The 25,475-nt window shown below is 50.6% G+C and overlaps 1 protein-coding gene across 1 annotated transcript; it reads left to right on the forward strand.

The window, feature by feature from the left end:
* The first annotated feature begins 448 nt into the window (after positions 1 to 448).
* Arf3 (ADP ribosylation factor 3) lies at positions 449 to 25,238 on the forward strand. Its single transcript, XM_028891861.2, has 5 exons — positions 449 to 691; positions 20,344 to 20,584; positions 21,609 to 21,719; positions 21,925 to 22,049; positions 22,523 to 25,238. The coding sequence occupies exons 2-5, from the start codon at positions 20,437 to 20,439 to the stop codon at positions 22,682 to 22,684; spliced, it is 546 nt and encodes a 181-aa protein (XP_028747694.1). The 5' UTR covers positions 449 to 691; positions 20,344 to 20,436; the 3' UTR covers positions 22,685 to 25,238.
* Positions 25,239 to 25,475: the final 237 nt, after the last annotated feature.

A 25,475-nucleotide genomic window follows, 5' to 3' on the forward strand; every position in this document is an offset into this window, starting at 1 on the left:
GGAGAACCGATCTCTTGAACCGGACCTCATAGAAACTATCCTCAGGAATCAGTTGAGCGGCGCTGCAAGCTGGGTGCGTGTGGAGCGCTGGAGACTAGAAATAAGGACTGGAGTGAGAGGTAGCAAAGGTTTTCGCCATCCACGCTCCAGGGCTGGCTCCGCCTGAGAAACCCCAGAGATTGATTCCCTTGCCCAGTGCAGCCGGAGTGTGGCCCTCGGCCCTCGATTCTAGGCCAGGCCCTGCAGCTCGGGAGCCTCACACCTCCGTCCCCACAGCCTCCTCTCCACAACTCTGCCTCCGGATCTTCCAGCACCCCCACCACACAGGCCCCCGCCCAGCCTCAGCTTCAGCACCGGGGCCGCTTCTGCTGCAGCCGCTGCCATGGCGACCGGGTCTCGCGAGAGCCGCCGCTCGCCACCGCGCACTTCTCGCGCGATCGTGGAGGTGGGAAGTATCCCGGGCTTGGGGGTGGGGGTTCGCCGCCGCACAGCTCCTGTCGCCGTCGCGGCTTCCGGTGCTAGGTGGAGGGAAGGAAGGAGGGCGCGGAGAAGCGGGCCCGCGGACCAGCTTCGCGGCGGTCGGCTCGGGGAGCGCGGAGGCAGCGGCCCGAGAGCCAGGCGGAACCTGCGGGGGCGGAGGTGGCGCTGGCAGCGGCAGCAGCGGCAGCCGCGGCGCCCGGAGCAGGAACAGGTTCGGAGCTGGAGAGGGAAGGCGGGTCCGGGCAGGGAAGAGGCCGGCTGGCTCAGGGTGGGAGCCGAGGAGCCCGGGTTCCCCCCCCCTGCCGTGGTCCGGCCCCGCACGGCCCTGGCGAGGTGCGCGGGGGACGCTGCCCGCCGGGCTGGAGGGCGGGGGGTCCCCAGCCCCGCTCCTGCCCCCGCAGCTGAAGGACGCCGAGCTGGGGTGGGGGCGGGGGGCGCACGCGGGTTTGTCCTCCGCCTCGCCCGACGGGGCGACCCCCGGGCTGCAGAGGTGGAGCTTTCGAGGGCTGGGGGAGGGAGCGGGGCGGGGGGTAGGCAAGCTGACCAGGGGGAGGTGATGCGGGGGCGGTGTGGCTGTTTGGATCTTTTCCTTCTCTTTAAAGGCTATGAGGAATGCTGCTTTTTTTTTTTTCTCCCCCCTCTCTCTCTCCCTCGCCTAAGCTGTGTGTGTGTGGGGGGGGAGGCGGGCGGGGGGGGGGACCAAAGAAAAGCCTCGCTATGGTTATTCTTCCTCACCCATCGTGAGGCACGGGGATTGGGGTTTTAGCTTCAGGGCCTACTGGTGAGGCACCGCTGCGCACTGTTCTCATGTTCTGCTTTGGGGGTGCTGGGAAGGGCAGGTTGGGAAGAGGGCAGCAGGTGGGGAGAGGGTGGAGAGGAGGCTGGAGAAGGGGGAGGGGGCCCTGAGCTCGCTTGGAGGAGAGAGGTGGGGCCTTCCTCCCCCAGGCGTAGCGGGGGCGGTCTCACCGGAGGAGGGAGCATCTTGTCACTGGCCCTGAGTTTGTGTCTTCCAATCCGCTTTCTTTCTCTAGGAAGTCCCAGGATTCCCGGAACAGAAAATGAAGCCATTGCTTACGCCAATCCTTTGAAAGAAGGGGGGAGGTGGGGAGGTAAAGTTCCCTGTTAAAAAACGGGCCACTTGATTAGTTAAGTGGTAACTCTCTTTGGGAGAGTCTTGTTCCTTTCTGGGGTTCTGTTACTGCTGGTCTCTGGGCCAGGAAGAATGTGGTGGAGGAGTGTGTGGTCTGGAGAGAGAAGGAAATAGTGAGGTCATTAGGGTGAAGAGAAAGGTAATGTAAAACCTATTTCTGCTGCCGTTGGATTGGTTCACCCTTGGTCTGTGGCATGAAAGTTTTATTGGGAGATCTGCTGCAGGAGTCTGATGGCTTGACTCATGGCGACAGGACAGAACCCAGTCTCTGCATACCTCCAGTCAGGTAGATGGAGACTGTCTTTGCTGCCATTTTGCCTTAGGCCTGTTTGGGGGTAGTGTCTCCACTTGTCGGGACAGGCAGTGGCCAGAGGATTGGTCTTTGGCGTATTGGTCCTGAGTTTGAATAAATTGTTAAAGCCCATTTTAAGAAAGGCTCATCCGCGTAGGTTCGTCTTTGCACGGAATGAATCACTGACCTTGCAGGCAGCTGGGAAAGGAAGGCTCCATGTGGCACACACTCACCTCCTGCCAACTTGCACGGTTCTCCTTCCCTTCTCTCTCTTTCCCTTTCCCCTCCCTTGCTTGGTTTTTTTCCTCCTTTTCCTCTTTTGAGACAGATCCCTCTGGGTAGTCCCCTTGCTCCCCAACAGCTGCCCGCCTCTGTCTCGAGTGCTAAGGTTAAAGTATGAGCCCCCACAGCAGAACCTCACTTCCTTTTTTGGAGACATGGTAGGTTTGATGTCAAGGATCTTGCTTCTATAAGGTGAACACAGGGTAGGCGTGTGTGTAGAAATCTGCAAGGTTTCTAGCTGTGGTTCACGGAAAAGAGCAGGAAGGCCAGGTCTGGGGACGGGGACTGTAACCTTAGCACTAGGAAGATGCGGCGGGGGATGGAGAGTTAGGCCAGGCTGGGTTACATAGCAAGACTATCACTAACAAAATAAAATAAATACAAACGGAAAAACCTGACATATTTGGAGGATATCGAGCAGTTGAGAAGTCTTGTCAGGTCTTAGGGTGATGCTGTAGAGTGTGTTCATCTTCTCCCTTTCCAGTATTTACGATGAGGGGAAATGGCCTTAAAGGACAGCGGCCATCTCTATTGATTAGAAGGGAGAAACTTCTTCGAAACCGGGTTTGTTAAAGCTGGGGTAACAGTGAATCTGCTTCCTCAGAACTGGAAACAGATCCCGAGAGAAGCACACACCAGGGGGTTTGGCGCCTTTCACCATTTGGTTAAAAGTGTTTTTAGAGACAGTAATTAAAGGTGGGCTCTAGGATCAGACACAGTGGGGGCGGGTTTCATCTGCTGTTTATTGTGGACATTTGGTAAAATTTCTTGTTCCCACTTTCGTTGTCCTTGTGTGCAGAGGGTGATGGGGGCAGCTGCCTAACAGGGCTGTCATGAGAACTAACTGAGACAAAGTACTGAGTATTGTGCAAGACACGCACCAACACGTGTTTACTGCTATTAATAACCCGTCATCGTCGTAATAGCGATGACTGCGGACACTTAGGGCTGCCTCAAAAGAGAGGAAGTTCCCAAAGAGCTGCTTGGTGTCCGTGAGGAGGGGCAGTGGTTACAGGGACTTTATACAGTGCCTCACAGTGGTGACATCTCTCTCCCAGTGTCAGGTTAGAGAGCGCTTCTTGCTGCTTCAGCAGGAGGTGAAGGTGGAGCAGGCCAGGGCCCAGAACCGTCATCTTGGATGTGGAGACATGGGTGATACCGTAGGCCTGGTGAGATGGTTCTGTGGGAAGAGCTCTTGCCGCCAAGCTTGAAGATCGAGTTTGATTCTGAGCTCCTGCCCTAGACCCACATGGTGGAAGGAGAGAACCGATTCTTACAAAGCTACTCTCTGGCCTCCAGACAAAAATGGTGTAAAAAGAAAATTTTTATTTATTTATTTATTTTTAAAAGAAAAGTCACTCTATAGCTGAGTGTGATAAGTAAGACATGGATGTACTCCTAGTACCTGGGAGGTAGAGGCAAGATAATTAGAGGAGTTAGAGGAGGCCATTGGATGCTACAAGAGACCTTATTTAAGAAAAACGGGGCTGGGTGGTGTTGAATGCCTTTTTAATCCCAGCACTTGGGAGGCAGAGGCAGGTGGATCTCTGTGAGTTCAAGGCCAGCCTGGTCTACATATTGAGTTCCAGGACGCACTGGGATGTTACACAGAGAAACCTTGTCTCAAAAAAAGGGAGGCCCCAGAGGAGTTTGCCCAGTGTTTAAAGCTTGCTTGTTGCTGCTTATTTGGAGGACTGGTGTTCAGTTCCCAGCACCCATATCAGGAACCCACAGCACCTGTAACTTCAGTTCCAAAAGATCCAACAACCTCTTCTGGCCTCCTGGGCATTGTCTGCACACGTACACACATATTTTTTAATTAAAAAAGAAAGGATGGGGCTGAAGAGATGGCTCATCAGTTGAGAGCATTTGGTTCCCAGCACCCACCTGAAATCATCCTTAACTTCAGTTCTAGGGTACCCAGTGACTTCTGCCTCTGTGGGCACCGGGCAGGTACCTGGTGCTTGTACATGAGCATTCAAAACACGAAGACACGTCCATAAATCAGCCTTTTAAAGACAGGGTTAGCGGTGGAGCTCAGGTGGAATGGCGCACATGAGCCTCACGTTCTGTCCCTGGCTGGGTACAGTACCACAAATCATTGGGAGGTCAGAGGCAGGAGGATCAGAAATTAAAGATTGGGGCTGGAAGGATGGCTCAATGGTCAAGAGTATAGGCTCTTCTTCCAGAGAACCTGGATGTGATGTCCAGCATCCACATGGCAGCTCAAGCCGTCTGTAACTCCAGTTGTTGGGCATCTGACACCGTCTCTGGTTTCTGCAGGCACCAGGTACACAGGTGGTGCAGACATACGTGCAGTCACAGCACCAGAACCCACACCATAAATAAAAACTATTTTAAAACTTCAAGGTCATTCTCAGCTACACTTTGCATTTGAGGCCAGCCTGGGATAAATGAAATGACACCCTGGATTTTTGTTTTTGTTTTATTTATTTATTTTGTTTTTTTGAGACAGGGTTTCTCTGTGTAGCCTTGGCTGTCCTGGACCTCACTCTGTAGATCAGGCTGGCCTCGAACTCACAGAGATCCTCCTGCTTCTGCCTCTTGAGTACAGGGACTAAAGACATGCACCACCACCACCACCACCACCACCACCTGGCTAGATACCCTGTTTAGCAGAACACAAATTTGAGAAGTGACGGTGACTGACTGGGAGGAGATTGAACATCCTGGTTGAGTTTAGAGATTGAGTTCTCCAGTATTTAGGATCCCCGTTGACAGTGTTTTGTTCAGTTTTTTGCCCTTTTAAGAATGTCCATCTGCCGGGCGGTGGTGGCGCACACCTTTAATCCCAGCACTGGGAGGCAGAGCCAGGCAGATCTCTCTGAGTTCAAGGCCAGCCTGGGCTACAAAAGCAAGATTAAGGACAGGCACCAGAACACAACAGAGAAACCCTGTCTCGAAAAAAACAAAAAACCAAAACAAAACAAAAAAACAAAAGGTCCATCTCTGAGTTCCCGTTTCACAAAACATTGTGTTAAGGTCCAGAGGTTATGATGTCTGTAGTTCTCTATCAGGCCTTCTCCATTGGGAGATCTGTGGGGGGTTGGGGTAAAGAACTAAATAACACTTCTATAATAAAAGGAATTCGGGAACGCTTGAAAGGAGTTCAAAAAAAGTGAAGACTTCCTTGGGCATGGTGACACCTTTAGTCCCAGCACTCCGAAGGCAGAGGCAGATGGACCTCTGAGTTTAAGGCCAGTCTGAGTTTTAGTGACACCCTGTTTGTTTATTTTTATTTATGTGCATTGGTGTTTTGGAACTGGAGTTACAGAAAGTTGAGAGCTGCCATGTGGGTGCTGGGACTTGAACCTGAATCCTCTGGAAGAGCAGCCAGTGCTGTAACCACTGAGCCATCCCTTCAGGAACTGAGACCCTATGTTTAAAAACCAACCAACCAACCAACCAACCAAAATGAAGGCTTCAGGGACCAGTGAGACTTCAGGCTCAGCACAGTGATTCTCAGCCTATGGGTCTGAACCCCTATGGGATTTGAAGGACCCTTTCCCAGGGGTCACCTAAGACTGTTGCAGTTACGTCTTAGCAATGAGTGCTATGGTTGTGGGTCCCTGCAACATGAGGAAGTGTATTAAAGGGTTGCGGCTTTAGGAAGGTGAGAACCTGCCTTAGCAGGTTCGGGGCACCTGAAGCCTAGCCAGGAGGCCTGGGTGTGAGTCCTGGAACCCACGTGGGGAAAGAACCAGTGTTCAGAAGTTGTCCTGTGACCGCCACATGTCATTTGCCATACACCTGCCCATGTATACTGCATGTGCATTCCATGAAGGTGTAGTTACCTTTTTAAGGGCTGGAGAGAGAGTTCAGAGTTATTCCTACCTAGCGCCCACATTGGGCATTTTATAACTGTTAACTCAGCTCCCTGTCAGATTCCCTGACATAAGTTATGGATGCTGGTGGTGCTAGGAACTGATCCTGGTTCCTCCAGAAGAGCAGCCTATACTCAACAACTGAGCCTTTTTTTTTTTTTTTTTTTTTTCTTCAGTAGGGTTTTTGTACCCCTGGCTGTCCTGGAACTTACTCTGTAGACCAGGCTGGCCTTGAACTCAGATTTGCCTGACTCTACCTCCTGACTCTAGGATTAAAGGTGTGCATCACCACCACCACCACCACCACCACCACCACCACCACCTCACACAAACTAAGTGAAGGCTTCATATTCTGTCTGGGAAAGAATTGTCTTTTGTGAATGTGCTATAATTTACTTACTTCCTTTCTTTTTTTGGCTTTTAGAGACAGGGTTTCTCTGTACAGCCCTGGCTGTCCTGGAACTCGCTTTGTAGACCAGGCTGGCCTCGAACTCAGATCTGCCTGCCTCTGCCTCCCTAGCCCTGTGAGTGCTGGTGAGTGTTGAGATTAAAGGGATGTGTCACCAACTCCCTGGCCATGTGCTATAATTTTCTCGTGGAATTCTAGAAAGGATCTCTTATACCACATAGACTGGAAAGGAGTGGCTTAAGACTTGACGGATCCTCTATTATTGCCACATTCCTCAAGAAGGGTCACATAACTGAGTGACAGGTCTCCTGGTGCCCTTTAGCTCTCCATTGCTGGTGAGAGCCTGCCATGCCTTTTTATTACTTTGTGTGAGTCAGTTGTGAACGTTTACAATTATAATGAATTTAGGATGCAAGAGAGCATTTCTTTTCTGTTGAAAAGTGTGTGTGTGGGGGGGGGGGGTCTTACGTAGCCTAGGCTAGCCTCATAAACTAGCCAAGTAGTTGAGGATGTCTTTGAACTGATGATTCTCCTGCCCCCACTGCTGTAGTGCTGGGATGCAGGCATGCATAACCATTACGAGGTAGTGAGTGTGAGTGACACACACACACACACACACACACACACACACACACCCCGCCTTGTGCATGCCAGGCAAGCGCTCCAACTGAGCTGAGTTCCATTCAGACTTCACCATAAGTAAAACCTTAGTCTAATACATAAAATATTTTATTGAGATGCTGGGGAGAGGGGGAAGACAGTTAGAACCTCTGTATGTGAGGCCTCTTCTTCCCAGGCAGCTTTTCTTTTCTTTTTTTTTTTAAGTTAGACCTTTTCTTTTTTTCCTTGGCTTAAAAAAAAAACAAAACCATTTATTTTGATTCCTGTGAGAGTTTTTCTTGCATGTCTGTATGTGCACCATGTGTCTGGTGCCTGGTGCCTGTGGTCAGCCAAAGGTGTCAGATCCCCTGGAACTGGATTATGAGTGGTTGTGAGCCACCATGTGGATGCTGGGAACCAAACCTGAGTCCTCTGCAAGAGCAGTAAGTGCTCTTAACTGCAGAGCCATCTCTCCAGCTTTTTTTTATTTAGTTACTGTATGTGTGTGAGGGAATGTGCATGCCATTCAGTGTGCATTCGTGAATGTGTAAGATGACAACTTGTTCTTTTTCTCCTTCCACTGTGTGGATCCTGGGGTTGAATTCGGGTCTTCAGGTTTGATAATAAGTGCTTTTGCCTGATGAGCCATCTGTACCCACATCCCTTTTTGAGAGGGGGTTGCCTGCATCCAGATTGCCCGGAATTTGTTATGTAGACCACAGTGGCCTGATTCTGCCTCCCGTGTGCTGTGATTACAGGTAGATACCATGCCTGGTCTCTTGGCAGCCTCTTGGTCCCATCCAAGGAACACTAGGGCTCTGAGAACATGGAAACCACATCTCCAGTTTGTCACATTCAGGAGGACTGGAGGCCACAAGTGGATTACTTTCTGTCTTGACAGTACAAATATTTAGTCATCCTCATGGGGCCATTTCAGAAAGTGTGTCAGTCACCAGCTCCAGGTCAGCCCTGCTTTGTGCCAGGACAGGAGCACACACAGCCCTGCAGGTAGAGTTCATAGTCTAGGACAGGAGCCTGTGCACACACACACACAGCCCTGCAGGTAGAGTTCATAGTCTAGGACAGGAGCATGAGCACACACAGCCCTGCAGGTAGAGTTCATAGTCTAGGACAGGAACCTGTGCACACACAGCCCTGCAGGTAGAGTTCATAGTCTAGGACAGGAACCTGTGCACACACACACACAGTCCTGCAGGTAGAGTTCATAGTCTAGGACAGGAGCATGAGCACACACAGCCCTGCAGGTAGAGTTCATAGTCTAGGACAGGAACCTGTGCGCGCGCGCGCACACACACACACACACACACACACACACAGCCCTGCAGGTAGAGTTCATAGTCTGGGACAGGAACATGTGCACACACACACACACAGTCCTGCAGGTAGAGTTCATGTTTGCAGGAATTTCCAACTTTTTTTCTGGTATGGCACACACAGAAAATGATACTAGGACAGGAGCTAGAAACCTGAGCTGATGGGTCTGCAGACTCTGGTCTCCTGAAGTCCTGCCTGGGCACCCACTGGCTTTGTGATTGGTGCCTCCAGCTGACCTGGAATACATCAGAGGCACTTTGAGAGGCTTTATCTCCAGAAAGTGAAACAGACGAGCGTGCATAAACCATATTTTTCCGTTTCTTTAGGCTCTTTTAAAAGAAAAAAAATAAAACAAAACCCAGTATATCAGTGTTTGGCTGTGCATGTCTGTGTTCCACATGCCTGCAGTGCATGTGCAGGCCGGAAGAAGGTGGCCAATCTCCTGGGACTGGAGTTAACGCATGATTGTGAGCCACCATGCTGGTGCAGGGAATTGGACCTGTGTCCTCTGGAAGAGCAGCCGATGCTCTCAACTGCTGAGCCATCTCTCCAGTCCCCCTTAGGTGCTGCTATAGCTGGCCTTGTCCAGATTCTGGCTTGACCTGCACCAGGGGCCAGATTGGCTTTATTAAGGCTTTCCACTACCCACAGTTACTGTTATATTTTCAGTGATTTTTGTAATGAGGAGAACATAGTGTTTTGGCTATCCACAGGCAGAGATAGAAGCAGCCATAGAATACCTGGACTTGGAGCAGTTGTAAGCTGTTCAGGTTGTAAGAAATAAAGCAGGGGCTGGTGAAATGGCTTAGCGTTGAGAGCACTGGCTGCTCTTCTAGAGGATCCAAGTTTGGTTCCCTGCATCCACGTGACAGCTGTCAACTGTCTGTACCTCCCGTTCCAGGGGATCCAACTTCTGTCCTGGTACCTGGTACCTTACAGGTACCGGACATGCTCTCAGTGCACAGATGTACATACAGGCAGAACACCACACACAAAATGAGGCAAGTGCCACCATAACCAGCTTTTTAAGAAACTTTTTATTTAAAAACAACCCCCCCCCTGCCCCCCAACGCTAAAAGACTAGGGCAGGCTGAAGAGCTTTGGTCAGGACAGTGCCTCAGAATGTTGGGGAAAATGGGTGAATTTTTTTTTTTTTTTTTTTTTTTTTTGAGACAGGGTTTCTCTGTGTAGCCAGATCTCATTACAGATGGTTGTGAGCCACCATGTGGGTGCTGGGAATTGAACTCAGGACCTCTGGAAGAGCAGTTGGTGCTCTTGACCTCTGAGCCATCTCTCCAGCCCTAGGTGAATGGTTTTTATCTGGTCTATTTTATCTGACTAGATCATTCTTTTGGGGCGAGGGGTCTGCCTGCTTCTGACTCCTGAGTGTTAGGATCACACTTGGACCTTGACCATGCATGCTCATATACTGAGTCTGAGCCTCCATCAGACAAGGGGTTCGGGCCCATCCTTGTCTGGTGTGGCCTCTTTTAGATTTTTGTTTCCTGGAGTCTTCTCCAGATTCTGCTTTACTGCGATTCCAACTCTGACCTGAATACAATTGTAGCCACTATCACGGGCACAGTTGGAGTTAGGCATGTTTTAATGCACACCAGGATCATTACTGATTGTCTCATACCATGGGTAATTTTACTTACCTAAAGTCTTAATTTAATTTGACCTTTCTCTAGCCTTTTACCTTTTTGGGGGGTATGTGTTAATGCTGGCTCTCAAACCTAGGATTTCATGTATCCTTACTAAAAAGTTTATTTTTATTTATGTGTGGGTCTTTGTGAGTACTTAGCACATGTGTGCAGATGCCCAAGGAGGCCAGAAGAGGGTGTCAGCCCCGGAGCTGGTGTTGCAGGTGGTTGTGAGCTCATTGACCAGGGTGCTGGGGATTTGCTCAGGTCCTCTGCCAGAGCAGAAGTTCTCTTGACTGCTGAGCCATCTCTTCAGCCCCCATGGATGCTAAAGCAGGTGATCTGCCGTGAAACTGCACCCCAGCCCTACCCTCTGCTGGTAGTGATCTTCCTCAGTGTGCCCCAATGTGCGGTCACTTGATTTACTCTGTGATATCTCTGGTGGTCCTTCCTGACTGCTGTCTCTGCCCTCTTGTTGTTTGGTTTTGTTTCCTTTTAAACGAAGCAGAGTTGAGATCTAATAAAGATTTCAACATAGGTGTAAGCCCAAGGGATGCGGCACTCAGCAGAAAGAAAGACTCAGCATGTAGCCCAGGCTCACCTCAGACTCATGGTGGTGCCACCACACCCACACTCAGCTAGGGTTTTTTTTTTTTTTTTTTTTGAGAGGGAGGGTCTCATGTATCCCAGGTTTATTAAAGTAGCAAGGAATATGATTAAAGTAAGGCAGATATAACAGGCAGATACTGCCTTCCCTGAGATAGACCAGTGAAGTTATGAATTTAGACAGTAGAATGCTGTCTCTTACGTTGCTGTAATAAAGCCCATGACAGAAAGCAATTTGAGAGAAAAGGGTTTGTTTATTTCATCTACCGCTTGTAGTTTATCACAAAGGGAATCCGAGCAAGAACCTGGAGGTGGGCGCTGATACAGAGATGGGGAGGCTGCTTACCAGCTTGCTCCCATGGCTTGCTCAGCCGGCTCACACAACCCAGGACCACTGCCCAGAGGGGACACTGCCTATGGTGGGCCGGGACCTCTCACGTCCGTCAACCAAGACAACGTCCCGCAGACTTGCTATGGCCCATGTGATGGAGGCGTTTCCTCGGTCAGGTGTCCCTCTTCAAAGATGGTGCTAGCTTGGGTCAGCTGACAGACTAACCGGCACAAGGGCATGAGACGCCCAGCGGTGGAGGTGCTGCCATCAGCCTGCCTGGTCCCCGGGACCCTGTGATGGAAGGAAAGAACCACTTGTTCAGAATTGTCCTCTGACCTCCACACCCCCCTCAGTGGCCGCCCCACAGAGCTGCAGGTGGAATTGTGCATACCATGTGCAGGTGCTGCACCCCCAGCCCGTGAACAGGGATTCTTGTTTAACAAGGACAGTTCCACTTGGGAAAGGTAGAACGTTCTGGAGACGGTAATGGCGACAGTCACACAGCAGTGTCGCTGCAGCCATTGCACCATATGCTTGGAGATAGAACGGTGAGTTTTATAAGTACTTTTAAAGTATGAGGCTGGAACCATTTGTTCCTTTAAAAAAAAAAAAAAATTTATGCCAGGCGGATCTCTGTGAGTTCGAGGCCAGCCTGGTCTCCAAAGCGAGTTCCAGGAAAGGCTCAAAGCTACACAAAGAAACCCTGTCTCGAAAAACCAAAAAAAAAAAAAAACCAAAAATAAAATTACTCATTTATTTACATTCCGGCCAGTTTTCCCACCCTCCTTTCCTCCCAGTGCCCCCTCCCCAACTTTTGTACCTTTTAATCCATTCGCTTGTCATTAAAGGGCCGGTCTATTCTCCCGCTTTCTGCTTATCTAGTTTTTATTATTCTTATTTGGGTGGGTGGCTCTTGTGAGATAGTGTGTCACTGTAGCCTAGGCTGGCCTTGTATGTCTCAGCCTCTCAACACCAGAGCTCTTATGTGTGTCCTTTGTTAAGATAGCTTATCATCCTATTGTGTTTTTTAAGATTCTTTTCATGTGTATAAGTGTGTTTGACTGTGTGTATGTGTGTGCAGCATGTGTGCCTGGTGCCCATGAATGTCACAACGATGGAACTACAGTTACAGACAGATGGGAGCCACTGTGTGAGGTCTGGGAACTGAACTCGGGTCCCCTGCAAGGGCCACAAGTCCTCTTCATGGTTGAGTCCTTCCTCTGACCCTGAAACAGAATCTCACTGTGTAACTCTTAACCTCTTAGCTATTGTTCTAGCCTCCCAACTAGCCTTTTTTTTTTTAATTTTAAAAATTGCATTTATTTTTCAGATGATGGTGATTCACACCTTTAATTTCAGCAGAGACAGAGGCAGGCAGATCTCTTGAGTTCAAGGCCAGCCTGGTCTATAGAGCGAGTTCCAGGACAGTCAGAACTACACAGAGAAACCCTGTCTCGAATCATCCCTCCCTCCAAAAAAAAAATTACATTTCTTTATTTGTGTATGTGGGAGAAGGCAGCCATCATGGCACACACGTCAAGGTCAGAGGGTAACCACAAGGATCCTGGACGTCAAACCCAGGTTGTCATATTTAGTGGCAAGTGTGTTGACCTGCTGGGACAGCTTTCTGTCCCCCCCCCCCATTCCTTTGTGCGTGCGCGCGCGCGTGTGTGTGTGTGTGTGTGTGTGTGTGTGTGTGTGTGTGTGTGCGCGCGCGCGCGCAGGCTGAAGGACAACTGTGGGTATCCTTAGGAGTGACTTGGCCTGACTGGCTGCACGGTGAGTCAAGGGTCTCCCTTGTCTCTGCTTTCCTACCCTTGGGGTTACAAGTGTACCTCCAGAGCTGACTGTTTCATGTGGTTCTGGGGCTCTAACGGGTCCCTGTGCTTTCAAGACAAGCGCCTCAGTGACTGAGCCATCCCTCCACTGATTTTGTTGTTGTTTTCCCCTTGAGACCGGTCTGTAGTCCAGGCTAGCCTTAAACTCTCGGCACGCACGCCTCCTGTCCTGGCCTCCGGAGTGCTGAGATTACAGGTGTGAGCTGCCACCCCTGTCCACTGGACTTCAGAGTTTGCACATCAAAATTCAGTGTTTAAAGGGCTGGAGAGATGGCTCAGTGGTCAGGAGCACAAACTGCTCTTCCAGAGGACCCAAGGTAGGGTCCCAGCACCCATGTCAGCTCCTTACAACAGCTTGTGACTCCAGCTCGGGGCTCTCAGGTCCTCTCCTGGCCGCCATACCTGCACTCACATGCACATGCTTATACCCACAGAAAAATGAGCTGAGAATTTTGTTTTTATTTATTTATTTTTCCTGCCTGAAGAATTGCCACCCAGTTCCCAAGTCATGTTTGGCTTCTCTAACTCTTACATTTAATCAGTCATTAAGCCTGTGCGTTCTACGTTAGTTTTGATTCAGGGTCTCAATGTGGCGTTGGCTGTCTTGGAACTTGCTGTGTGTGCGTGTGCGCAGTGCCTGTGGAAGCCAGGAGAGGGCAGTGGGTCCCCTGGACCTGGAGTTAGGACAGCTGTGAGCTACTGCATGGGGGGTGGCACACACCCTTAATCTCAGCACTTGGGAGGCGGAGGTAGGCGGATCTCAGTGAGTTTGAGGCCAGCCTGGGCTACAGAGCAAGTTCTAGGACAGGCAGGACTGTCACCCACAGAAACCCTGTCTTGGGAAAAAACAATAACAACAAAAAGAACTTTGATTTCTCATCTGTATTACTGTACTTGTCAAATGTTTTTTGCTTTCAGTCCCCCCCCCCCTTTTTTTTTCCAAGACAGGGTTCTCTGTGTCGTTCTGGCTGTCCTGTCGTGGAACTCACTCTGTAGTCCAGGCTGGCCTCGAACTCACAGAGATCTGCCTGGCTCTGCCTCCTGAGTGCTGGGATTTAAAAAAGTGTGTGCCACTACTGCCCGGCTCAGTTTTGCCCTTTTTATTTAGTTATGAATCTGCTATTAGAATGGTCTTTCTAAAGTACTTGTCTGACCATGTTACTCTGCTTTAGCTGTTAAGGGCCTTCGTGATCAATCCTTCCTCATCTCTCCAGTACCATCCCGTACCACTTCCGTGTGTTCACGATGCTCAGCCAAAGAAATTACTTCCCAGTTGCCATGAGCTTGACCAATAAAATGTGGGATCTGTGCCTCAGGTCTTTATGCCTTTGCACAGACTTTCCTGTGCATTCCCACTTTACTACCTGGTTACTGCTTTTCCTTTGGTGGTTGGTGCAGGTGTGAGTGAGATTTCATGTCTGAGAATTACCCTTTACCTCTTTGTCTTTTTCCTAGGCTGGCATGAACTTGCTCTGTAGCCAAGAACGAGTATAAACTTGTAGTATTTCTGCCTCGATCTTTAGTGCTGGGGCTAGAGTTGTGTGTCCTCACACCTTTAGTGTGCAGTCCTGGGATTGAACCAGCCCTTTCTCATGCTAGGCAATCACCCTACAACTGAGTTCATCCTTAGTCCCTCATCCTTGTTTAGTGTACTTTTTGATGAATCACCGATAACAGACAAAAGAAGTGACTTTGAAATTTTTTTTTTTTTTTTTTTGGTTTTTCGAGACAGGGTTTCTCTGTGTAGCTTTGCGCCTTTCCTGGAACTTGCTTTGGAGATCAGGCTGGCCTCGAACTCACAGAGATCCACCTGGCTCTGCTTCCCGAGTGCTGGGATTAAAGGCGTGCACCAACCCTGCCCGGCTCCAGTCAGTTCTTGTGTTCTGACTCAAGTTCTATCTCAAGTTCTTTAGATAAAACTTGCACTTTACCTATATCTTTAGGCATGGTGGTGCACACTTTTAACCCCAGCATTTGGGAGGCAGAGGCAGGAGGACCTATGTGAGTTCTAGGCCAGACAGGTCTAGAGAGACCCTATCTCAAAAAACTATATATATATCACAGCTTCACCAACCACCTATCCTGGAGAATAATGCAGGCTTACCATGCCCTAAACTATTGGTCTTTTGGTTATCAGTGTTTCAAATAGCATTTCTATTAACGGTACCTCTATTTGAAAATTACCTGGGAACACAGTTGCTCTTATTTTATCTTGCCTGGCAGCAGAGGGTTTGAGAGGTTCTTCTGCCTTCCTCTGGACCCTGAAGAAGAAGAGGTGGTGCCAGGTCCTCTGATAGACTCCGATGGGAGGAGTGTGTGAGGCCGACTAGGCTGTGACCGTCAGAATGCCCTAAGGTTGAGACGGGCATGTTTTCTGCAGAGTACAGAAGCCAAGATGGCTGAGTAGCCAGCTCTAGCATCAGCTGCCTTTGCCGGGAATAGAGGAGTGAGTGCACTTGGTCCCTGGTGAGGATGTCCTCCAATGGGTCCTCAGTCAGTGTAATTGACTGAGCTCCAGCAGTGCCCTGCTTGGTACTAGAGCACAGTTTGGGAGCTCTTGTTAGTTTTACAACCCCAATTAACAAAAATTTCTGAATGTAAAATAGACTATTGAGATGCTCTGTTAAGAGAGATTACTACTGTCCATTCATTATTCATCTGGAGTCTCATTTTCTGTTTTAACTGCTCTCCTGGTTTCCAGTAGTCCCTGGAACCCTGGCCATTTTGCCCTGTCCACAAAATGGTGAAAGGGAGTAACTTGGCTAAATAGGGAGACTGTCGTCCAGGCTTCGTCTCTCCTGGCCTTTCCCTCCCTCTCTTCTCTCTCCTTCCACCTCTTTCCCTCCTCCCTCCTCTTGAGGCAGGGTCTTGTACTCCAGGCTAGCCTCTAATCCAGCTCATAGTTGAGGATGACCTTGAGTTTCTGATCCATCTCCCAGGACTGTGAGGGTTACAGGCATGCTCGGCCATGATTGGCTTCATGAAGTCCTGGAAGGTACTCTTCCAGCTGAGATGCATGGCCAGATGACCTGCGGTGTCTTTCTAGGAATGCGTTCTGGGGAAGGAGTTCTATAGGATAGTGAGATGGCTCAGCCCTTGAAAAGGCGAGGTTTACAACCAAAGAGATAATGATAATTGTTTGCACAGGCGAGGACTTGTGTTCTTGGCACACTGCTCAAAGCTTCCACCGTCCTAGTGATGGGTCTTATTGGTGAAATCATTAAGGCCACTCCACGTGGTTAAAAGGGAGGTTCATTTTGTGGGGTAACTCACAAATGAAGGGATTGGTAACAGGGTCTGGGAAAGGTGTAGCATAGTCCAGCTGTGTTCTCTGGAGAACTCTGCTCAGTCTACCTCCAGCGTCCAGGGTCCAGGAACCAAGAGAGGCGGCGCATCTGGATCTCGGGTCTTCAGGGTCCTCTCTTGGCCCCGCCTTGTAGGCGTGACAGTTACCGAAGCCTCAGCGGGGGTTGGAACTTCCAGATCAAAGCTGGAATTGCTACCCACTACAGGGGCACATGCTATCTCTTAGTATGTCAGAGAGGTATAGAGAAAGGCAAAGAAGTCAGCATCTCCTTTGGAATGCGGAGTCAAGCTCCCAGTTGTGCTAAAAAACCGGGAGTCATAAACCCTGACTGCTGGGGGGGGGGGGAGGTGCTTAGTAGCTACCAGATACTTAATTTAGATCTTTATCCACTTAATTTGCATACTAACGGAAAGGGGAAATTTCACCAGTTTTGCTCTATTTTTTGTTGTTGTTATTCAAGACAGGGTTTGTCTGGGTAGCCCTGGAACTCACCCTGTAGCCCAGGCTGGCCTTGAACTCACAGAGATCTGCCTGCCTCTGCCTCCCAACTGCTGGGATTAAAGGTGTGTGACACCACCACCGCCACCAGCAATTTTTTGTTTTTATTTTTTTTAAATGCACACATTTCCATTGGCATCTGCAGGCCTTGCAGTGGCCTGTGCCTGGTCTGTTTGGCACTGGGATTTTCTCTAGGTTATTTCTGTCCTTGCCATCATCCGCTTCCTCCTTCCCTTCTAGGTACCTTACCCGCCTGTCTTCCAGAGCCTTTGAAAGAGGCTTGGGCTAGCTTTGGGAGAAGCAGGTTAGCAGATAGCCCTGTGGCTTGTCCGTCACCTTGGATTTATTTCCATTTATTCCAGTGTCCCCTCAGCCTTTATTTTGGGTATGTGGGACAGTGATAGTAGTCACTGAACATGGAAATGTAGTGGACGTTGCTTTGGTAGGGGCTCATTCTTGATTCCCCCACTCCCACCCACCCCCGCCCTTGCGAGAACTTAGCTGTAGGTGGCCTTGAACTTCTGGTCCTCTTGTCTACAGAGTCTGAAGTGTTGGGACCACAGGTGTATACCACCATACCCAGCTTGACAGCACATTTAATCACCTAACAGTAGTACAAAGGTACCAATCCTACTGGACAGAAGAAATGATATAGAGATGTCTCTAGTTGAGGCTCAAGTCAATATGCATGAGGGAACATCCACAGTGATAGCGTCATGGGAGTGAAGACAGGCCCCAGGTAAGTAAAGGATATAGATCTTGCCATGGGGATTGCATTTTAATTAGGGACAGTTATGTGCCGGCTTATAAGAAATTAAGCTTCACAAAGTAATACTGTATGAGATGCTCACATCATTCCGTGACCTTCGGAGGGCGTGTTATGGCACAGAAGCAGGCGTTACAGTTAACTTCTCTTCCCAGGCCGTCCTGCTCCGGCCTTACAGTGCTTGCACTAGAGGCACATGTCGCCATTGCTCAGTTTAGGGGCAGCTCTGAGCTCTAACTTGAGCGTGACAGTTGAGCAGAGAAGCGGAGCAAAGGGTTATTACAGGTTCTAAGCCAGGTGATTTCCTCTTTCAGCTGCAATTCTCACTGTCGTCATTTAATCGGTGCTAATCTGGTCATGAAGGACCGTGGGAAATATATGACATAAATTTAAGATTTCAGCCAGAGCCTAATAGTGAACCTTCAGCAAATACCACCTCTTTGCTTGATCCCCAGACTTGGAGGTTTTCTTTGTGGAGGTCATGGTGCCAGAAGTCCATCTCTCTGAGGTTGTCACGGTTGGCATCACCTGATCTTAGCAGCTGGACAAGTGTCCCCGTCACCCCCTGTCACCCCTGCCCCTTCCTGCCTCACCTAGGAATGCAGAGATTCCTAGACCTGACTGGATGGGTTGGAGCAGGAAGGGTGGCAAGGCTGGCCAGTGGGCAACATGGCTGAGGTTGAACCCTAAAGTTGAGCCAAGCCCAGTCTCTGGGGTGTGAGCTTCGTGGGTCAGAGGCTGGGCTCGTCTGGGAAACCTGGGAGAGCCACACCTTAGAGGACATCTTAGCGGTTCCTAGTGGATGTCTGGGGATGCCTGAAGATGAAACACTTGCACTCACTGTTTCTTTTTTATTTTTGGACAACCTAGTACTTCGTCTCCAGCGGCTGCTGATCTGACTTCTGTGCACTAGTCTGGAATTTGCTACAGATGAGTAGAGAGAACAAAGCAGAACAAAATAGCCTAACTCACCAGACTTGCATGCTTTACCTTGTAAATAGCGCTCTTCACCATCCACCGTTCACATTCCTGGGTTCAGATGTGCTCTGTCTTGACCTGTTCCTTCGCCTTCGGGGTTTGGGGGGGTGTCGCTGGTCTCCAGACTCACTCGAGTGCCAGCAGCTGGCACACGGTGATTGCTGAATAAGCCGCCGCTGACACATGCCTCCTGAGGCACAGAGAACTGGCTGGCATGGGGTTCGAACCCCCATTTCAGATTGTTTCAGGGGTACATTTCCAAGTGGTGGTGCACACCTGTAATCCTAGCCCTTGGGAGGTAGAGGCAAGAAGAGCAGTTCAGATTCATCTTGGGCAACTAAGACCCTAGCGCAGACATTTGAAGGCGGCTGGAGAAATGACTCAGCGTCAAGAGTACTTGTTCTTGCAAAAGACCTGGATTCAATCTCAGCACCCATAGAGCAGCTCACAGCTGATCAGTTTGGTTTTGTTCTGTTTTTTAGAGATTTATTTATTTACATATTTTATGTATGTGAGTGCTCTGTGTGTGTGAATATCTGCAGGTCAGAAGTGGGCATTGGATCCCATTATAGAAGGTTGTGAGCTACCATGTGGTTCTTGGGAACTGAACTCGTCCTCTGGAAGAGCAGCCAGTGCTCTTAACCATTGAGCCCTCTGTCTAACCCCCATCCAATGGAATGCGAGCAAGATAATCATACCTAAAGTTAAATACATATAAAAATAATAAAACTTTAAAAAGTGTCTTTTGTTTGGGTGAGGGTTGGTTTGAGGGGTGGTCTTGCTGTGGAACTGGCTTGGAATTTAAGATTCTTCTGACTCCACTTTCCGATTGAGGAGATTACAGGTGTGAGCTAGCACATGAGTCTCAGGTGCACATTTCTGTGAGTGTCCTGTGACTGGGAAGGGGATGAGTGCATACATGCATGAGCTCTGTCGGCAGCAGTAGCTGGAATGGGCATACATCTTCACAGTGCTGCTTCCTGCTCTCGTCCATTTAGCAGGTGTGTGTTAGCTGTCTACTGTATACCGTGCATAAGCATTCAGTTTGCTGGAGCTAGAGGTGAGATTGATGGAGTTAATTTAACTGTTGAATTGCACCAAGCGTTGTTCTAGGCTTCAGGAACACGGAGCTGCAAGGGCTTCTTGGGTTTACTAAACGGAGCTTGAAGCAACCAAAAGTTTTGAACAGAAGAGCCACATGACCTGATTTGGCCTCTAAAATCACTCTGGCTGTTTTGTGGACAAAACAGATTGAAGGGGTTAGGGAAGATGCAGGATGAGATGATCACCTCATTGCAGTTGACCTTGTGGAAGAGCTCTCCCTGGGTGGCCTGAGAGCAAAGCTGCCCCTCCTCCCAGCTCAGAGTGCAGCTGCAGGAGAGGGCACAGGTTGCAGCAGTTCAGAGTGGAAACAGGCCTCTTCGGGGTCAGTCAAGCTTGCTGTGTGTCTTCCTCATTTACATTGGTATGGAAGGAAAATAGAATTCCAGAGTGACAGGCAGGGAAGGAACCAGCTCCTGACTAGAGCAGAGCGTAAACCTTGGGAACCTGGCAAGCCTGAGCCTTGTCCGGAGTCCCAGCCACTCCTCATTCCACTCTCTACCACCCTCTTCAGAAGCTCGGTCAGGTTGGTGAGGGAGAGGCGCACGTGGGTTTGCAGTGCTTTAGGGTGTAACAGAGAACATCAGAACTAAAAAGGCTTTAGAAATTACCGGCTAGAACCTTCTCGATTTTCAGGTGCAGATCTGCAAAGATGAAGTAAGCAACCCTCCTAGAGTAGATTCCCGGTGTAGCAAGGGTCCTGCGTTCTCCTGCTTTGCCTCTCCTCTCAGAAGTTCAGTCTGTGAGTGGCCTGGGTATTCATAGTCCCTCTTGGTGCTCAGCCAGTTGTAAATGAACTCCAGCGACGACTTGGGCCATTTCCATGAATCTGAAGTCCTTACAAGCAAATGATGGTAAGGAGTTTGTGTTTGCTTTGTCTAGGATCAAGCCCTCCATACCAGGGACCAGGCTAAACCCAGACTACCACTGCCCCTCCCTGGGTCCCACTGACCTCAGAAAGCAGCCACTGTAATCATGGGCAATATCTTTGGAAACCTTCTGAAGAGCCTAATTGGGAAGAAGGAGATGCGCATCCTGATGGTGGGCCTGGATGCTGCAGGGAAGACCACCATCCTGTATAAGCTGAAACTGGGGGAGATTGTCACCACCATCCCTACCATTGGTAAGCTCAGGCCAGCTTGTGGTTGCGGGTTGATGGAAGGCTGGGGGCCTGCTCTCGGATCTCCCACCTGGCCCGTTCTCCCCGGCAAGTCCACACATTCGTGGGCTTCAGAGAGTATCTGTTTAACTCACTGGCAGGTGCTGGAGCTGCCGTTTGCCCACCTGCCCTGGCCCTCCCTGATGCGGGAACTTCCGCAGCCTGGCACTCAACAGTTGCCCTCAGGCATTAGAGTTGGATTGTTCTCTGTGTTGTTTGGAAAGCAGGTGAAGGGCTTTGATGTTCCTGCCAGAGGCCTGGAATTGCTTTGGTTTAGATCTTAAAACGGTGGTGGCGATCTTGGTTAAGACCTGCCTGCTGGGGGAGGACATTTGCTACAGACGTGAGCCCCGGCACTGTAGCTGTCTGATGTCTCTGCCTCTCAGCTCCACGGCTTACCTTAGATACATCTTAGTGACCAAGGGACAATTAGTTGTTCCTTTGTAGAACGGAGAAAGAGAATCTGAATGAATGAGGAGAAGGTTGGCTCATATTACCCAGGCAGCTCTGCACCTTCTGACCAGGCCTCATTGTTGACTTCTTAGGTTTTCCTTCATATATATACATACATACATACATACACACACACATACATACACACATACATATAACATGCTTATTTCTCTGTGTGTGTATGTGTGTGTACCATATGCATGCAAGCCTAGTGTCCATGGAAGATAGAAGAGGGCGTCAGATCCCCTGGAACTGGAGTTAGGGATGGTTGTGAGCTACTGTGTGGGTGCTGGGAATTGAACCCTAGTCTTCTGCAAGAACAAGTGCTCCCAACTGCTGACCCGTTTCTCCAGCTCTTTCAGATTTTCTTTCAGGCTACCCAGGTCAAGGATTACCAGGTCTAGGATCCCTTAAGCTTCCTGTTGTTGGTGTCATGTCCAAAGCGGAGAAGAAAAAAATGGGAATAAACTTAGTGGTCATTATTTGTAGGTCTGGTATTTGAGGCCATTGACCATTGACCTTTTTCCCACCAAAGGGTTTAATGTGGAAACAGTGGAATATAAGAATATCAGCTTCACAGTATGGGATGTAGGTGGCCAGGACAAGATTCGGCCCCTCTGGAGACACTACTTCCAGAACACCCAAGGTATGGCGGACAGACTTGCCAGGGTTGGCACTGCTGTGCTGGGTTTGTGCAGAGCATGCTGGCTGTCTCCTTCAGTTCTGGGCAGCCAGCCCTTGCCCTGATGCAGCTCCTGGAAGTGGAGAGAAGGGGGCATGTGCTTGGAGGGCGTGGTGATGGGGGGAGACTTCTGTTACCTCTGTGTGTTCCATGCTCTCTCTGTCTCTAGGCTTGATATTTGTGGTGGACAGCAATGATCGGGAGCGAGTCAACGAGGCCCGGGAGGAGCTGATGAGGATGCTGGCAGAGGATGAGCTCCGGGATGCTGTGCTCCTTGTGTTCGCAAACAAGCAGGTGCGATGTCTCCCTTGTCCTGACTGTGGACATCGTGGAGCCTTGGGGGTCACTGGAGAGGCCTGACTCTGCCGTTGTCCACTTGGTAGTGTGGGAAAGACAAGCCGTTGGCTTCTTCATGCCCCTTCCTTGTTTTCCAGCCCAGTTGAATTTAGCAGCATTTTAGTCCTCAGGATGAATGTGGTAGATCCGTCTCTGCAGGATTTTTGTCTTCCCTGCTGTGCCCTGTAGTGGAACCAACTGGCTGGCCTTGCTGCTGTCAGACTTGATCCTTTGGCCATCTGAATCACACATTTATAACCCACCTCTCCTCATGGAAAGCTGTCTGGGTCTGGCCTTCTGGGTCTAGAGTAGTTGGTTCAGGTCTTGAGATGAAGGAGGAGGTGGCCACAGATGTGCCTTTGGTAAACGGGGGCCCTAGAAGACTTGGGGAGATCCTGAGGTGTCTGTGTGTGTGTCTCCTTGCCCTGCAGGATTTGCCGAATGCTATGAACGCTGCTGAAATCACAGACAAGCTGGGGCTGCATTCTCTGCGCCACCGCAATTGGTACATTCAGGCCACCTGTGCGACCAGCGGGGACGGGCTCTATGAGGGCTTGGACTGGCTGGCCAACCAACTCAAGAACAAGAAGTGAGAGCAGGCAGCCCCGTCTGACTGCCCCACCCACTCCGCCACGTACCTGTTGTCTCCCTCCCATATTTCCTTCCTGCCTCCTGAAAGTGTGGCCAGTCCTGGGTATCATGTTTACGTGCCCAGCAAGAGCCTTGCCTCCTGTGCCTCCCTCCCTCCCTCTCTCCCTCCCTCCCTCCCTCCCTGTCACTGACATGATCAGTCCCCCACTGCTGTCCTGATGATGAATCATTCCAATTTACTGGATTTAAAACAAACGAGGCTGTTATGGTTTCATGGGGTGGTCTCCCTGCTGGGCTTCAGGAGGAAGAGGGGCTGTTCTTTCCGGGGGCTGTTTGGCACTGGCTCCTTCCCTGTCCCCCTGGCCACTCTGCCCCAGCTTCCTTTCCTCCTAACCCTCTCCTGTTCTACATGGAAATTGCACGGGCCTCTCTGTGTGTGCGTGCATGTGTGCGCCTGTATATACGTGTATAGAGAGATATATATGTGGGGGTCGGGGGAGGGAGTGGAGAGCAGCTCGGGGCTTGCGGCCAGGACACTGCCCAGGGGAGCCCGTCATCTGCCCTCTGTGTTGGTGAGATCAGGGGGAAATGGGGGTGGGTCCCGTTGCTTTCCTCTCCGCAGGAGGTGTTCCTGATGTTAGGACAGATGGTGGACTCTGCAGCCGTCTTCCTTGTATTTCTTCTCCACCCTTATGAGCGTGAGAAACGGCATTTTTCTCTAGATGACTGTTCCTACGAGATGCCGTCCTGTGCTGCCTCGTTGGTGGGAAGGAGAGAGGAACCCGCTCACTTTGATCAGTCCTCCCCACCATCATGAGATCCTCCCCAGAAGCTCAGAGGGAGGTGGGTTGTGGGACCTGCATGGCCAGGGGTGGAGCATGATCTATTTCCATCTTGTTCTTGTTACTAGAAGGTAAGGTGTGGAGCATCCTGCCTCTGCCCTCCTGGACCTTCCTCAGTCTTCCGAGCTTGGGCCTGGGTGGCTCCATCTGTCCTTGGGCAGATTCTCTCACCTAGTAGTCCTGCTGGCCTGCTGGGGACCGACCAGGTGGGGTAACAGAAGCCATGGCGTAGGGGTGACCTAGCAGACCTCAGTATCAACCCCTGTGCTCCAGTCTCTTTCTAGTGCAGGACCAGCTAAAGACGATGTTCGGCTGTGTGCGGGCCTCAGACCCTCCTTGCTTTCCTCAGTCCTCACACACGACCCTGAATAGGTTTAGGGGGTTAGAATGGAGGAAACAGGACCCTGTGCGGCTGGTGTTGGGACAGTGATAATCGGGGCCTCCTTTCTCCATCCTGTGGTGGTCGGATGCTGCTGCGGGTCTGTAGGAGGCCCTTGCTTACTCCTGAGGCTCTGACCTGGGTCCTGCCCCAGTGAGGCCGTGGCTGCCCTGTGGGCTCCTGTGTGTGCTGGCTGCGCCCTGAGCTCCAAACCAGCTGTCGTAACCTCTCTGCTAAGGCCAGGACCCTGGGCCCTCTGCAGGATGGCTGAGGGACGGACCCCTGCCAGAAGGCCCTGCTGAGCTCCACTCTGGCCGGGTTTCCTGCCGGCTTTGTCCACAGCAGGCAGATCAGTTCCCCAGCCTACCCCAGCCGAACTGAGAGGTTCCAGGGGTGTCTCCCTCAGTGCACTTAGTGCTGTGTTACTAAACCCCAGATACCGTGTGTGTGTGTGTGTGTGTGTGTGTGTGTGTGTGTGTGTGTGTGTGTGTGTGATGTGTGTGTGTGTGATGTGTACCTGGGGGGTGCCGGGTGTTCTGTTTCCTTTTACAGTGAGTTAGTTCATCACTCTCACTCCGGACACTGCCCCCCCCCACTTTCTGATTTTCCCCTCTGTTGCCACTCTGTGAGCTCTGCTTTGCCTTCTCAGTTCCTTCACTGTTGTGGCCTGTTTGTTTTTCTTTTCCTTGTTTTTGTCTTCTGTTTGATTTTCTCCCCTCTTTGTGAGTGGTGAGGACTGTGCCTCTTCCTCTGCCGCGCTTTCTGACCTTGCCTCTTAGGTAGTAGTTCCACATAGGTTTCGTGCATCGCAGGCCTCAGTCCACCCCACCCACTGCCCCAGCATCTTGGTTTTCTCAGCCTCCTGGGACCAGCCTGAGGCCGAGCAGGCTGAGGCAGCTGAAGATGTTGACTTGATGCTGCTCCAGATATGTCCAGCAGGGGGCAGTAACATCTTGGTAACATCTCTGGCTCCTGGGGGGAGGTGGGGGACGGGCCTTTCTATGTTCCCATTCACCTAACAAGTCCTTAGGGGTTGGGGGTTCCATTCCATTTCTGTAAACTCCCTCTCCGGCTTTTCTGAAGTTGGTTTAATTGTTGATCTTCCTTGTTCCAGCTTTCTTTCTGGGGATTCCCCCTTCCTTCCCTCTGCCTCCTCCGAAGTTTGTGGTGTTACAGTGGTATCTGCAGTTCTGAAGTGGGATTTTCTTTTTCCTTTCTCTGGAATGTAGACTGTATATGTTTAATAACTCACCTTCTCTATCCTTGCTCAAAAATGTGGGATAATGCAATGACTGTGACCCTGGTTGGAAATTAAACTTGTCTTATGCAGCTTTGGAGGAGACCCTCGTGCTGTGCAGCAGCTCCGCGGCAGTGGGGACGGACGCGCGGGGACGGGGACGCTGTGAGGGGGACGCGCGGGGACGGGGACACTGTGACAGGGACACTGACGGGGACGTGCTGGGACGGGGGGGGGGGCGCGGTGACGGGGACACTGACAGGGACGCGCTGTGACGGGGACGCGCTGGGACAGGGACACTGACGGGGCACGCTGTGACGGCCCCTTCCCACACT

This window comes from Peromyscus leucopus, chromosome 20, assembly GCF_004664715.2.
Source record: "Peromyscus leucopus breed LL Stock chromosome 20, UCI_PerLeu_2.1, whole genome shotgun sequence".
Taxonomy (NCBI): Eukaryota; Metazoa; Chordata; class Mammalia; order Rodentia; family Cricetidae; genus Peromyscus; species Peromyscus leucopus.